Source organism: Dromiciops gliroides, chromosome 6 (assembly GCF_019393635.1).
Source record: "Dromiciops gliroides isolate mDroGli1 chromosome 6, mDroGli1.pri, whole genome shotgun sequence".
NCBI lineage: Eukaryota > Metazoa > Chordata > Mammalia > Microbiotheria > Microbiotheriidae > Dromiciops > Dromiciops gliroides.
In genome coordinates this window covers 189,826,186-189,842,806 of record NC_057866.1, presented here as the reverse complement: position 1 = coordinate 189,842,806, position 16,621 = coordinate 189,826,186, and the positions used below count along the sequence as shown (strand labels likewise).

At 37.6% G+C, this 16,621-nt stretch overlaps 1 protein-coding gene and 1 pseudogene across 1 annotated transcript in view; both read left to right on the top strand.

The window, feature by feature from the left end:
• The window catches only part of LOC122732170 (probable E3 ubiquitin-protein ligase TRIML1), a 66,443-nt gene extending 55,045 nt beyond the window's left edge, over positions 1 to 11,398 (top strand). The window contains exon 7 of the mRNA XM_043972302.1: positions 11,274 to 11,398. Within this exon, the coding sequence (XP_043828237.1) occupies positions 11,274 to 11,398 (125 nt within the window). The remainder of the gene's footprint in view (positions 1 to 11,273) is intronic.
• Positions 11,399 to 11,432: 34 nt separating this feature from the next.
• Positions 11,433 to 16,621, top strand: part of LOC122732169 — a 73,543-nt pseudogene continuing 68,354 nt past the window's right edge.

Sequence of the window (16,621 nt, the reverse complement as noted above, 5' to 3'; positions counted from 1 at the left end):
TTTTTCTGGAAGTATTTGAAATGAAAAAAAAGTAAAAATTACATCATATTACTCATTTTCTGACAGAATATACTGACCTTCAGTGGTCAAGCTTTGGCAACATCAGTTTCTTAAGACATAATCCCTAAACTCTGTTAAAATCACTACTTTTCACCCAGACTCACATAATCAAATCTTTGGGGATATCTGCAGCTCATTTTTCACCCCATTAGTTTATATCCAATAAGGTGCCATGCTCTGTAGATTCTACTTCCACAAAAGTTCTTATACTTCTTTTCCACTGCCACTAAGACCACAACTAGACTGGCTCCTCATTATCACACATTTTCACTATCACAATAGCCTCTTAACATGACTCTCACCTCTCTAATTTATCCTCTTTTCTTATTTCCAGAAGACAAATCCTCCTTCTGTACAACTTTTATCATGTCATCCCTCTGCTCAAAAACTTTCTATGGCTCCCTCTTTCATACCATGTAAAACTCAAATTTCATTGTCTGTTACTCAACTTTCTTTATAAATCTGATACTACCATTTCAGCCATAGTTCATACTATACCACTTTCATGTCCTCCACATTCATCAAACTGTACTACTCACTAAACCATACATGCTGTGGTTTCTTACCCCTATGCCTTTGCTTACATTGTTCCCTATGCCTGAAATTCCTTCTCCTGACAACTCACACACACACACACATACACACACACACACACACACACACACACTCTACAGTTCTGCTATCTTACTGATGAATTCTGACTTACTCTTTAAAGTACAACTCAAATACCATTTCTAGCACTGAAGCCTTCCTTGATCTCTCAAGTTCCCAAATGGCGTTTCCCAACTCTGACCTCACATAGCGTATTTATAACTCCTTTTCTGCACTGAACAGATTATCATTTTGTATTGTGGTTATTTATGTATGTATCCTACCCCCTACTCAACTATCATTTCCATGAGATCAGGGACTACGCCTCCTCCCTAGTGTCTAGCACAGTAATCTTCACACATCAATTTATTAATTGTTTGTTGAAATTTAATTAGAAATACAAATGAGGATAATAAGAGGACCTGAAAACATTTGAACTCAGCAATCACTTCATGAAGTTAAGCTAGTATAAAAGTTTTCTAATGCTAGCAACCTTACTAATATTCTGTACTGTCCTTAGATGGGGAAATAGGTATTTTCCCCAACAGATTTGCTTTCATTTGTAATCTGGGAATAAATGAGGACTTCCTAGTATTGTTCTCATTCTCCAGGTGATTAGGTTGTCATTTTTGATAAATAATACAGCCTCCCTTACTAGTTCCCTTAATGCTATCTTTCAAATAATTTTTTCCTCCTGAATGACAGTGCCTACCATGGTATATTACATGAATAGCAAATGTTCAGTAAATTCTTGTTGAATATCAAATGAATACCATGCTTATAATCCTAGAATGATAGACATGCCAAGTTTCAGAGTTGGAAGGGTATCAGTAACCATCTGTTCCAAACCATACCTTAGTCTCCTCTATAACATTTCCAACAAGTAGTCATTCAGCCTTTGCTGAAATAACTGCAATGAGATAGAATGTACTCCTTTCTAAAGCAGCCTAACCCTTTTGGATGGGTCTAATGGTTCAGAAGTTGTGTTGTTTCCCCTTTCATCAAGCTGTAAGTTTTCCTCTTTGCAACTTCTACCTATTAATTCTATTTTGCCCACTGGGATCAAGCAGAATAAATCGAATCCACTTTCAAATATGTGAAGACAGTTTCCACATCTCCCTTGAGTTTTCTCTTTTCCAGGCCAGACATCCCAATTTCTTTAACCCTATCACCACAGGGAATGACTATTGGACCTTTTTAATAAACTGGTTGCTCTCCTCTGGACAATTGAGTTTTCCTAAACGAGATAAGAAAGGAGAAAGAATTCCAGGAACTTCAAAAAACAGTCTCCATGTTTTCAGGATACCCCAGACAGTCCTAATCATGAGCTAGATGAATGTGTCACCTTTTCTTGGTGCATTTTTCATTTATTTGCTCTTCATTTCAGTATCCATAATCACGGATGTTTTATAGTACACTTTGAGCTCAGTACTAAATAAAAGGAGGGAAAAAACCCTACCCTGACAGCTGCACAAGGAGCTTAATTAGGAACTTCTTTAAGTTTACTTTCAAATGTGTAATTGATGCAGAAACGTGGAAATCAGACAGCATTCCCCTAACATCCTCCCAGTGTTTTCCAAGTTACTGATTGTCACATTTGTTTCAGATCATTCAGGAGATATCATTTACTGGTTCCTTTTTATCTATTTCCAGGGCCACATTTCAGTTAAATAATTCATTAGCAGTGCCTTGGAACTTATTGCCTGCTGAGTTTTCTGTTGACTGATTAGCAATTTTATCGTTTCTAAGTTTTCTGTATATATTTTCACAAGTGTTGTATCCTACTGATTCCATGACTTTCTTGTTCAAAACAACTTGTTTTTACTTGTTTTTTCTTTACCTCTTTGCACTTGTCTGATATCATTGTCCAACAAAGTTGGTTATCAAAGTGCATGGCCCGGTTAGTCATACTACACCATGAAGTATAGAGTGCCAAGATAATTCTCTTTATGATGTATTGCTACCCACAGATCTTTATTTTTGATCTTCTGGACTATGTGTCTTATACTTCATTTTGCCAATATACTACTCAGACACATTTGTATAATCATGGTAAAAAAAGACAGGAGATTACTTCTCCTTTGTTTCCTGTTCCAGCAGACCAACTAAAGGAGTTGTTGGTTTGCCTCATGGACAAGGTTTGCTATTCCGTATGCTAAAGGCCTATAGTTATAAGGATTTAGAGGCCAGAAGAGAGATTAGGGTTGGATATGCAGATTTTCAGCTCCTCTATTTAGAGGGGAAAATATAATCATTTTGAAATACATTTGAAACTTCCTTAGGAATAGAGAAGCTATTTTGAGACATGGAATTTCATATTTCCTCAATTATCATGTCAACGGCACTGCCATAGAAATGCCAGTTCTATCCTACTTGAACTTAGTTGGATAAAACTTGGCAGTTCAGGCCCTTATAGTGAGGGCAATTTATGGTCTTTCAAAACTATTCAACCTGTGGGAAAGGGGAAATTGAAAAGGAGTTAACCAAAAGCACAGCTTAATCATAGTCTATGGCTAGAAGGAGTGAAATTAGATAAAGGTGAGCCTGAAGAATAAAGACATCCACTAGAAAGCAATTTGAGGGGAAATTACACCAGAGAGATAGGATAAATAGTGTTATTGAGAGACAAGAATGTTTTGGGGTCAGATTCCCAAATGGGTATGCTTTCAGAGGAGAACTAGACAGAGGAAGAGTTTGATTAGGAACTTGAAGTAGCAAGAAAATTTTGAAGTTTTATTTGAGAAGCCCATGTGCTAAGTCCCCAAATGTTTATCAATTTTGTTGCAGTTGCTGAAGCCTACAGAAGATATGACCCTGTTTATTCCCAGGAAGATAAAAGAATCACAGAATTAAGAGTTGAAAAAACATGAATGTCATCTCTTCCAACACTTAGCCAAAGCATGAAACCCATCTACATCCCTGACAAGTAGTCATTTCAGTCTCTAATGTTGAAGACTTCCAGTGACAGAAGGGCAAGGGAACAGGTTTTTATTACATACCTACCATGGTCCAGGAACTGTGCCAAGCACTTTACAATTATTCTCTCATATTATCCTCACAACAACCCTATGATGCAGGGTGGGGGGGGGATTATTTTCCCAACTTTACAGTTGAAGAAACTGTGGCAGTGAGAAATTAAGTGACTTGTACAGGGTAACCTAGTGAGGCTATAACAGGATTTGAATTCAGGTCTTCAAGACTTCTAGAGCTCTATCCATTGACAGAGGACAAGAATGATAGAATTATTCTGAAAGTAATGTAGCACCTGTTCCAGGAAATTCCATCTCCTTAGTCCAGGTATTTTCAGTGGCTGTCTCACATGCCTGGAATTTTCTCCCTCCTCATCTCTGTTTTTTGGCTTTTCTAGTTTCCTTCAAATCCTAAATAAAATCCCTTCTTTAAGAAACATGTCTTGATTCTCCTTTAATGTTAATGCCTACTCTATTATCTCCTATCTCTGCTGTGCATATCTTGTTTGTACAAGTTGTTTGCATGTTGTCTCTCCCATTGGGCCATGAAGTCCCGTGAGAGCAGACTATTGTTTTGTTTCATTTTGGGAAGGGAATGGGGGTTGAATTTTCTTTTTGTACCACCAGCACTTAGCACAATGTCTGGCACATAATATGTGCTTATTAAATGGTTGTTGACTTGACTTGACTCTTCCCCAACTCTACTTGGCTTCACTGTTTCAAGCTAGAAAAAGAAAAGAAAGTGGGAGAGATACAGATTACCCCTTTTGTATTTCCACTGAGTTGTGGCTCAGCAGTCAATGAAAGAATCCTGTCATTATGCAATGCAAGGTGCTGTACATGATTTGAAGTAAGTTCCCTCCATACTTCCATATGGTCATTTGGAAGAAGGTCAAGAATATCCACATATGCTCTAAATAACCCACCATGAATGGAATATCTAAGCATTTTCCATGGAGCCCAGATACAAAAGCTCTAGGAAATGATACTAAGATTGATGCCTTTTGACCCAAATCTCAGGGGAAAGAGGAAATTCATCCCAAAAAAGGAAAATGATTCAAAACAAAATTAGTCTGAATAGAGGCCCAGCCAATTATAAAAGAATTTGGGAAACTTACCTCATGCAAAATGTTCTTTTCATTCTACAACTTGCCTAAATGTGTCAATTTAAGCCATTTATTAACTAGAAGATTATTTTTAACTTTTTTCTATTTTATTTTATTGGTCATTGCAATTTTCCAAAGGTAACGCAGTCTGCTTTCTTCCCATTCAGTTCTGGGTGCAAGTCATTATTTATCTGAAGTGTCTGTCCAAGAAACATCTACTAAGGGACTAGTTCTGTGGGTTATATAGTCAATTCCCTACAAACCAAAGACTAAGGCCTGATTCCAAAAAGTATGTATTCAAGCAATGAGAGGACATGAGGAGTTCAGTTGTAAAGCTTGTCTTCAACACAACTACCCTGCTCCCAACCTCTCCCTTTTTGAGTCCTTGAAAATGTCATAACCAACTGCTACTTGGGCAGCTCTGTAAGTGCCAATAGAAAAATTCTCTGAACTCTGATGGAAAACCTTCATAACACTGGCAAAATACTATAGGCACACTATGGCATTATCAATAGAAATCTATGCTTGGAGTAAGGGACATAGATTCAAATCCTAACAGAAAGTGCTATGTGACCTTCCTCAAGTAACTTAGCATCTATGTGACTTACCCAAGTTATAAATGGAGAGTGATCTACATTAGAATTCTCCATACAAAAATCACAGATCTTTTGTATGTTCCTACTACTAGCAACAAATAGAAATTGGGTTTAAATGTTATAGCAAACCTGCAATTATATTTGCCAATTTGGAAACTTGGCTCTGGAGTTAGGAAGACTCGAATACAAGTTCTTCCTCTGACGCACAGCTATGTAACTGCACAAGTTACAACTTCCTAGTGCTCTAGGCAACTCTGAACTATGGAGAAGGTGCTGACCCGCTGAGTTTCCACATCTCTGAGTTTCCTAAATGAATGCATCATTATAGGTACAAACACCAACCCAACAGACCCAATCTTTAACTAATATATATTATAGAAAGAATTTTTTTATATTTTTCTCTTAAATATCTTTGGGGAGAGACTCAGAACCATCTGTCTTTTGATGTTTTTCTTCTACCCACTCCTTCAAACACATACAAAAGTGGGTTTACAGGTAGGATTCCATTATAGAAAAAAAATATGGAATGATCAGCAATGAACTGGATACTTCAGAATTTACTATACTATGCCCAGTTATCTGCCCAGTCAATTAACAATTCATTTAGATATAAAATACAAATGGAGGTTCTCTGAAGCCATTTGTGATGTGTTTAACACTCTGCCAATGTCAAAGCGATTGGTTCAGGAAACTAATCCAAAGATCTGCTGAATGGGTCTTTAACAAAATAGCTGCTTTTTGAAGATTAGGGCCAAGATCTTTCTGTGGTATTGTGCTAAAGGTTTCATTAAGTCAGAATAAAACACTACCTGAGAGGTATCTCCCACAAACCTTTGGTTTGTGTGCATGTGTGTGTTCTGTTTAGTTTATTAAATGTGAAGGCATTCAGAGGCTGAGAGAAATTGCCAGCAAGCTCTATTTCATGTTGAAGATCAGCGGGGGCCTTTTGGAGGGCTTCAATTTTTCTCTGAGTGTCAGGAAATCAGATTACTGTATCCAGCTGCAAGCTGTTTTGATTGAACTCAAAGTCTGATTTAATTTGGTACAAATGGCAAATTACTCCTCTATTTATCCTTGAACTACATGTATCCATGAAGTACTATATTTCAGGATGTTCTCAAAAGTTCAGGTTAAAAACAAATGATTTCCCCAAAACGTATCTATTTGTTTGTTTTTCCTAATATGTCTAAAACCAATAGGGGAAAATGGAGATGTGTGTCTGCAGCCCTAGGCTGAATAAGATTTAAACATCCCCATGCTGCCTGCCCCAAACAACTTAGTGACAAATTCTCCTGATTTGGTGCCCCAACGAAGATTCCAAAACATTTGTGATTGTTCTTAATAAAATAAAATTTAATGTTTTGATTTTATTGATGTCCCCCCAGCATATCCCTACTCTGTTGTGTCCTCACAGTATTATATCTGCTGTATTCTCTTAGTAAAATGTAAATGCCTTGAAGGCAGGAGCTGTTGTTGTCTTGATGTACCCAATAGCTGATACATAGTCTTGTTCTGATATAAAAGTAAGGAACTCCTGATGTGAAAACTCTTTTCTACTGAAATTTTTAACAAAGCCTCACACCAAGTCTGGGGTATTTTTTTCTGCTGCATTTGCAGAAGGAGATGTAACTCCTAATTGGAAAAGTAAATGCTGGCGTGACAGTGTACCTGTGTGAGGGGGTAAAGATTAAACCAGGGCAAAATTTCCTAGGAGAGGGACATGTGGTTTGAGAGATTCTTCATAAAACAATATTCCAGGAGGGAGAGAAAGACTTTGGAAGTTGAAGGCATGTAAGGGAAACCAACTATATTAAAACATTCTTGACTTCAAGTGCATATCCATAGAGCCTCTGCAGGCTTTCCTTGGGTGAGATAAGACTCTCTTTTTCTCAGTATGAGCTGAGATCCCATCTATCTCCCAGCTTAAAAAGTTAAGTCGTTATTGTATATTTTCTGATATATTCTAATCAGTATAACTTCTCTGATTTCTGTTAGCTATTTGCATAGATAAATGGATTTTCTCATTATTTGTGGTGGGGTTTTGTATAAATGACATTTGGTGGGAAGGAGTTAATCTTACCAGCGTAGGCTAAAGGATTACCTTCCACCTTAACAGTGATCAGCAAAGCATCCTTTGTTCTGAACCCGCTATACTACTAGGCCAGCATTATTTAAGAGGGGCAGATACATATAAATCTAGTCCAACAATAATTTTACAAGATAAGCAATGGAAGGATTCAACCATTATCCTTTTCCTACTCCCCTCAAAATAGAAATCACAGTTTCCCTCGAAGTGAAATGGGCTAGAGACCAACAATATTAATCCATACCACACAAGAGCCACATGTCTATACATTTGGACAACCCATGTGGTCAGACATACCATACATAGGCATATATGTTTTACAATTTAAAAATTAATCTAATTTTCCTTTCTATCTGACATTGTATAGACTCAATTGTTGCCATGGAGAACAATGAGAATGTCAGGAACTCTCTAGCTCAAAGGATTTCAGAAGAAATGGGAGAATAGGTCTGCTTCACAGAGCTCAAAAGTACATATTGGGGTGACAAATCAATTAAATGCAGGGAAATGAGAAAATGCTTTTGTTAGCACCACATGCTGTTGCTCACTGAATACTGAATTCAGACCTTAAAGTAGTAATGTTATTGACGTCCTCTAAGGAGAATGTTTCTGTGATTAATGCTACTGGTTTTGACCCTACTTCCACCTTACAACTCACCATTCTGACTCTTTCAGTATCATGTCTCATCTAGAATGTAATCTCCTTGAGGGCAGAGACTATTCCATTTTTCTTTATAATCCAATTGCTAATCACAATGTCTGGCGCATAATAAGTGCTTTATAAATGCTTGTTGATCGATGTGTGAATCTGCTCTTCAAATATGACCCCTATTTTTAGTTCTATACTTCTTGACTACAACCTCCTGAGCGAGCCATGGTCCCCAATGAAGGCTTGGAGGAGCTTATTTAGCAATGTGAGTTCTGCACAATCAAAACCCCTGATGAAACACACACACACACACACACACACACACACCTCCCTTGTAGATTAGGGGAGTCATAGAATGGCTACTGCAGCATATGTGTTTGTGTAGGTGCAAATTTAGGACAGATAAAAGAGCTTGCAAATGCAAGATCATTTAAATAGCACAGTTTCCACTGAAGCAGCTATAATTTTGGTGATTTTTCCACTCAAAGTACAACCTGCAACCATCTGTAATACTGGTTCTAGTGCTTCAAGCTGGGTCAAAACAGATGTTTGTGGGGAAACAATGACATTCATCACGATGGGTTAACCCTGCAAAATGAGCTGCCGAATGGTATGCTTTAGGAATACTGAAAACAAATGAAAGGACAATTCTTTTGATTCCATCAAAGGGGCTGCAATAGTTTGCTTTTTGGTGGCTTTTTAATTATACAACATTAATGTTTTCCTTCATGCAGTATAATGTTTGGTCTCATGGAATTAGTTATATCATGCAGTGCCCCCTGAGTAAAACATTTCTTTTCAAAACATAAATGTGAAGACAAACTCAGCAGCCCGTGATTCAGACAAGTTCATTCTTATACAAAGAATGGTCTGATCTCTCAGCTTTTTTCATTTCATTGCTCACTCTGTACTACATATATTGCAAGGGCTGAGAATGGGGTATGGAAGGAGAAGGGACTAGCAAATGGGCCTGATGTTCTCCTCTCAAGTCTAATGACCTCACTTTAGCTCTATGCTAAATCCCACAGTGCCAAGAACTCCCAACCACTGTACTCACACAGGCTCACTTTCCCTGTCAGGCCATATTCAACACAGATTCTAAATGTAATAGTTGCCTCTGCTTCAATATGGTCATGCTTATAGAACCTAGTCTGATTTCCAAAGATACCAGGGCCACATATAACAGATCTTAGACATTCCTAGTGGTGTGCTGGTAATGTTTAACAACAGGGTCCCTCAGGGAAAAAATGTACACACAGCAAACTTTTACATTTACCTTCATTCCTGACATTTTCTCCATCAGTTTCCTAAGTCTAGATAACCAGCAAAAAAATTAAGTCAAACCCTGATAAGTATCATTTCTCTATTTCTGGAGTGTAAATATTCACATTGAAAAATTAACTATTGGGTCTGAGAGCAGGTTTGAGCTGGCTCCAGCACACCCCTGACCATTCCTGACAATTCTAAATCCCTCCATGTTAAATTATAATTACTTGTTTCTTGCAGCCACCTAATAGAAAATTGTAATGAAATCTTCCTCTAAAAGAGGAACTTCCTGTGTTTGCTCTTCTTAATCCTCATAAATTACTGGCCGTCATGAGGAATAAATGAGCAACTGATACTAGTTAGAAATAAAGACAAAACTTGTTATTCATTAGCAGTTCCTGGATGAAAAACCTCCCTTCTCTGCAACTTGTCTTAGATACTCTCTTAGAGTATGGAGAGGTTTTAAACTGCATGGCCAGGACCTCAGACACAATAAGTGTCATAGGTGAGGCTTAAACCCAGCTATTCCTTAATCCAAATCTACTTTTCAGACACTCATACAACATTTGATGAGTCATGTTGAGAGGTCAGGCCCATCAAAGGCTGTGATTGGGCTGAATTCACATTGTTAAGTGAGCTCTCCCTACTTCAGAAATCTTCTCAGGGAAAGAAGAAACTTCTTATTTGGAGTATCATCTAGGCTAATCCCCCAGGGCAGAGCCAAATATGTAGGCAGGGTCAAAACTTGGAGTGTGAGGTAAGAGGAAGGGGAGGTGATCTTGCCATACAAAGTAAGTACTAAAAGATAGAAGCATGTTTCCCCTACTCCTGTCAGAGAACAACAATTTGCATCAAATTACAGACTCTAGAAACTAGGAAGAACCTTAAAAGTCATCTAATTCACCTGGCTATATGTGGTGCATTTGATAAGGCACTAACCATGGAATTGAGAAACCCTGAGTTGAAATCTTGCCTCAAACACATGCTAGCTTCCCTTAGGTAAGAAGATTGAGTGAAAGAGTCAGGGCTTGAATCTGTCTCAATTCCAAGTCCAAGTTTTCTTTCTGCTGCTAATTCTAATTTTCCCTCTGAACAATGGGGGGGGGGGGAGAGAAGGTTTACATCAATACAATGTGTTCTATTGAAAGAGATTTCCTCAAGTAGGCTATGGAGATAAACTGAGAGACTAAATTGAATATACAAATTATAGTGGAGCACCTGGGGAATTTGTGATGTTTGGGGGCTTCTGCCTACAAAACCCAGGCTGCATTACAATGTAACCCAATTTTTGCAGTATTAGGGTTTCACAAAGGAAATCTGGGCCATTACTGTAAAAGAATAAACTCTAAAAGTACAGGTGAGATCTTAGCCAGGTAAACCAGAAATACTTCTAGGGGGCACTTCTGCTGTGTTACCTGTTTAAAGTTTAAAGAGCAAAAAAGTAAAGAGAAAACTTAAAAAAAAAAACCTTTTTCTGTCTTTTGACTGTGGCCAAAATTAAGAGACAGAGAAGGGAATCTTTCCCCAATTTATAAAAGTTTGCAGATTTGAAAGTAGAATAAGAAAGGGGATTTTTTTGAGGGGGAGATCCTTTTGTTAGTAAAATCCAAGTTGCTTTTTTTTGGAAGGGGGAGGGGATGGTAATGGCAGACAATTGTCTTCAGCTCTAAACTCCTTAGTATCACTAACAAGACAAGGCATTCCAATTTCTTCAAGGAAGGAGATAAGGTCTGCAGAGAGTACCTTAAATAGAATCTACCTTACTTAGGCAGCTTGGCTTGATGAAGGAAATTCCTAGATCAGCTTAAGAATTTTTACAAAATATTCAAACTAAGAATAGCCAGAACAGTATATAGCCAAAGGGATTCCCTTAAATGAATCAGAGAAAACACTGAAAGAAAAAGCCATTATATTATCTAAAAGCTTGTCCCCTAATATGATTTCTATTAGATGATGCAAACTTTTCTCTCCCTCTGATATCTCTACCTGGAGAAATAATGTCCCCCGGGGACAGAGCCAAGATGGCAGTGAGGAAGCAGCAAGATGGCGGTGAGGAAGCAGCAAGATGGCGGTGAGGAAGCAGCAAGATGGCGGTGAGGAAGCAGCAAGATGGCGGTGAGGAAGCAGCAAGATGGCGGTGAGGAAGCAGCAAGATGGCGGTGAGGAAGCAGCAAGATGGCGGTGAGGAAGCAGCAAGCTGCCTGAGCTCTCCTTCTGTTCCCTCAAAAAGAACATTAAATCAAGCCTCTGGATGGATTCTGAAACTACAGAACTTGCAAAGAGACAGAGAGACACAGTCTTCCAACCAGAGATAATTTAGAAGACTTCAGGAAAAGGTCGGTCTGACTCTGGCAAAAGGGAAGCCCAGTGCAGGGCAGCAGCCCAGCACTGAGGGGTTCGGGGCAAGTAAGCAGGAGCTGCGGGACAACAGCCGAACAACTGAGGCCCCTGGAACCTGGCTCAAAAATCTGGTGGCCAAGAAGGACAGTGGAAAAACCTACCTGCACTGGCCAGGAGGGCCACAAACGGGTCAGGTGGGATCGGCGCCGGGATCAGGCGCCAGGATCAGGCACCTGGCTGAGCGCTCAGACAGGAAGTGCAGGGGGGCGAACTGCACACACTATAAAGGCCTCAGAGTAAAAAGTCGGTCACACAGCAACTATACCCCTGCACAAGAAGCCCAAAACAGGGACCCTGGTGCCCCCAGAGCAGACCTCAACTTAAAGAATAAATAAATAAGCTGCAATAATGAGTAAGAAGCAAAAAAGAGCCCTCTCCATTGAGAGCTTCTGTATCAATAGGGAAGAAGCCAACACAAACTCAGATGAGGACAATAGCCTCAAATTGGCTACATGTGAAGCCTCCCCAGGGAAGGTGAATTGGTCTCAAGAACAAACAGCCTTCCTGGAAGAGCTCAAAAAGGATTTTAAAAATCAATTGAGAGAGGTAGAAGAAAAAATGGGGAGAGAAATGAAAGCAAAACAAGAAAACTATGAAAAAAGAATCAGCAGCTTGGAAAAGGAAGCATAAAATGTGACTGGCCAAATGGAAAAAAAAAGATGCATAATCTCACTGAAGAAAACAATGCCTTAAAAATTAAAATTGTCAGTTGGAAAATAAGGAATCCATGAGACACCAGGAATCAGTCAAGCAGAATCAAAAGAATGAAAAAATAAAAGAAAATGTGAAATACCTCATTGGAAAGACAACTGATCTGGAAAACAGATCGAGGAGAGACAATTTGAGAAACATTGGTCTGCCTGAAAGCCATGACCAGAAAAAGAATCTAGACACCATATTCCAGGAAATTATTAAGGAGAACTGCCCTGATATCATAGAATCAGAGGATAAAATTATTGAAAGAATCCACCAATCACCCCTGAAAGAGACCCCAAAAGGAAAACTCCAAGGAATATTGTAGCCAAATTCCAGAATTATCAGGTGAAGGAGAAAATACTCCAAGCAGCCTGAAAGAAGCAATTTAAATATCATGGAGCCACAGTCAGGATTTCTCAGGACCTGGCAGCTTCACCATTAAAGGACCGCAAGGCTTGGAATATGATATTCCAGAAGGCAAAGGAGCTTGAATTGCAGCCAAGAATCTATTACCCAGCAAAAATGTGCATTCTTTTTCAGGGGAAAAGATGGACATTTAATGACACTGGAGACTTTCAATCTTTCCTGACGAAAAGACCCGAACTGAATAGCAAATTCGATCTTAACATACAAGACTCAAGAGAAGTTTAAAAAGGTAAACAGAGGGGAAAAAAAAAAGGTTACTCAATTAGGTTAAACTGCTTATATCCCTACATGGGAAGATAATACTCATAACTCTTAAGAACTGTAAATGTATTTGGGCAGAGAGAAGGAGTTTACACAGAGGGTATAAATATAAATTGTCTTTGATGTGATGATACAAAAAAAAATTAAGGGGTTAAAAAGGGAGTCTAAGGGGAGAAAAGGAAAGGGAAGGTGGAATGGGATGAATTATATCATATGAAGAGATGAAAAATAAAACCTATTACAATAGAGGGAAAGAAAGGAGGGGTGAACATTGTTTCAACCTTAATCTCATTAGATTTGATTCAAAAAGGGAATAACATATACATTCATTGGAATAAAGAAACTTAGCGCATTCTTTAGGGAAGCAAAAGGGGAAGGGAAAGGGGGGGACTGATAGAAGGGAGGACAAAAGCAAGGGATAAAAGGGTAAAGAAAAGAGAGAGGGGTGATAAAAAGGGAGGGCAGATTGGGGGAGGCAGGGGTAAGAAGTAAAACATCAGTGAGGAGGAAGAGGGTGAAAGAGGGGGGGAGTACAAAGGGGGTAAATAGAATGGAGGGGTATAGACAGTCAGTAATAATAACTGTGAATGTGAATGGGATGAACTCTGCTATAAAACAGAAGCGAATTCCAGAGTGGATTAAAAACCAGAATCCTACAATATGCTGTTTACAAGAAACACATTTGAAGCAGAGAGATACCCACAGAGTAAAGGTAAAAGGCTGGAGCAGAATATATTATGCTTCAGCTAAAGTAAAAAAAGCAGGGGTAGCAATCCTTATCTCAGACAAAGGGCAGGCAAAAATAGATCTCATTAAAAGAGATAAGGAAGGAAATTACATCTTGCTAAAAGGTACTATAGATAATGAAGTAATATCAATATTAAATATGTATGCGCCAAGTAGTATAGCATCCAAGTTCTTAGAGGAGAAGTTAAATGAGTTACAAGAGGAATTAGACAGTAATACTATACTAGTGGGGGATCTGAATCTCCCCCCTCAGAATTAGATAAATCTAGCCAAAAAATAAATAAGAAAGAAGTGAAAGAGGTGAATAGATTACTAGAAAAGTTACACATGATAGATGTCTGGAGAAAATTGAATGGGGATAGAAAGGAATATACCTTTTTCTCAGCAGTACATGGCACATTTTCAAAAATGGACCATGTTTTAGGGCACAAAAACATCATAGTCAAATGTAGAAAGGCAGAAATAGTAAATGCATCCTTCTCAGATCATGATGCAATAAAAATTACATGTAAGAAAGAGCCAGGGAAAAGAAGAATGAAAATCAATTGGAAACTAAATAATATCATTCTGAAGAATGAATGGGTCAAACAAGAAATCATAGAAACAATCAATAACTATGTCCAAGAGAATGACAATAATGAGACAACATACCAAAATCTATGGGATGCAGCCAAAGCAGTGCTTAGGGGAAAATTTATAGCTCTAAATGCTTACATGAATAAAAAAGAGAAAGAGGAGATTAATGAATTGGGCATGCAACTTAAATAGCTAGAAAAAGAACAAATTAGAAATCCCCAATTAGATACTAAACTAGAGATCCTGAAAATTAAAGGAGAAATTAATAAGATTGAAAGAAAAAAAACTATAGAATTAATCAATAAAACTAAGAGCTGGTTTTATGAAAAAACCAATAAAATAGATAAAATATTGGTTACTTTGATTAAAAAAAAGAAAGAAGAAAACCAAATCACCAGTATCAAAAATGAAAAAGGTGATGTTACCACCAATGAAGTGGAAATTAAATCAATAATTAGGAATTATTTTGCCCAACTGTATGCCAATAAATTTGACAATCTAAATGAAATGGATGAATATTTACAAAAATACAAACTGCCCAGGGTAACTGAAGAGGAAATAAAATCCTTAAATAAACCTATATTAGAAAAAGAAATTGAACAAGCCATTAATGAACTCCCTAAGAAAAAATCCCCAGGGCCAAATGGGTTTACAGGTGAATTTTACCAAACATTTAAAGAACAATTAATTCCAATATTATACAAATTATTTGGAAAAATATGTGAAGACAGAGTTCTACCAAATTCATTTTATGACACAAATATGGTGTTGATACCAAAACCAGGCAAAGCAAAAACAGTGAAAGAAAATTATAGACCAATTTCCCTAATGACTATTGATGCTAAAATCTTAAATAAGATATTACCAAGGAGATTACAGCAAGTGATCACCAGGATAATACACTATAACCAGGTGAGATTTATACCAGGAATGCAGGGCTGGTTCAACATTAGGAAAACTATTTACATAATCAACCATATCAATAAGAAAACCAACCAAAATCATATGATTATCTCAATAGATGCAGAGAAAGCTTTTGACAAAGTACAGCACCCATTCCTAATAAAAACACTAGAGTGTTTACGAATAGGTGGAGCTTTCCTTAAAATAATAAACAGTACTTACCTAAAATCATCAGCAAGCATTATGTGCAATGGAGATAAATTAGAGGCCTTCTCAGTAAGATCAGGGGTGAAACAGGGATGTCCATTATCACCCCTATTGTTTAATATTGTCCTAGAAATGTTAGCTTTAGCAATCAGAGAAGAGAAAGGAATTAAAGGAATTAGAATAGGCAAGGAGGAAACAAAACTATCACTCTTTGCAGATGATATGATGGTATACTTAAAGAATCCTAGAGAATCAACTCAAAAATTACTTGAAACAGTTAACAACTTTAGCAAAGTAGCAGGATATAAAATAAATCCACATAAATCATCAGCATTTCTATATATGACCAACAAAGTCCAGCAGCAAGAGATAGAAAGAGACATTCCATTTAAAGTAACAGTAGATAATATAAAATACTTGGGAGTCTACTTGCCAAGACAAACCCAGGAATTGTATGAACACAACTACCTAACACTCTTCACACAAATCAAATCAGATCTAAATAATTGGAAAGATATCAATTGCTCATGGATAGGCAGAGCTAACATAGTAAAAATGACAATACTGCCTAAATTAATTTACTTATTCAGTGCCATACCAATCAGACTACCTAAAAATTATTTTATAGAGCTAGAAAAAATAATAACAAAATTCATCTGGAAAAACAAAAAATCAAGAATATCCAGGGAAATAATGAAAACAAATTCAAAGGAAGGTGGGTTAGTGGTACCAAACCTGGAGCTTTACTATAAAGTGGTAGTCATCTAAACTATCTGGTACTGGCTAAAAAATAGAGTGGTAGATCAATGGAATAGGCTAGGCACAGGAAATGCAGTAGTAAATGACACTAGTAATGTAGTGTTTGATAAACCCAAAGACTCCAGCTTCTGGGATAGGAACTCAGTATTTGACAAAAACTGCTGGGAAAACTGGAAGATAGTACGGCAGAAGTTAGGCATAGACCAACATCTGACACCTTATACTAAAATAAGGCCAAAATGGATATACAATTTAGACATATACCATAGGTAAATTAGGAGAGAAAGGAATAGTCTACCTATCAGGTCTTTGGAAAGGAAAAC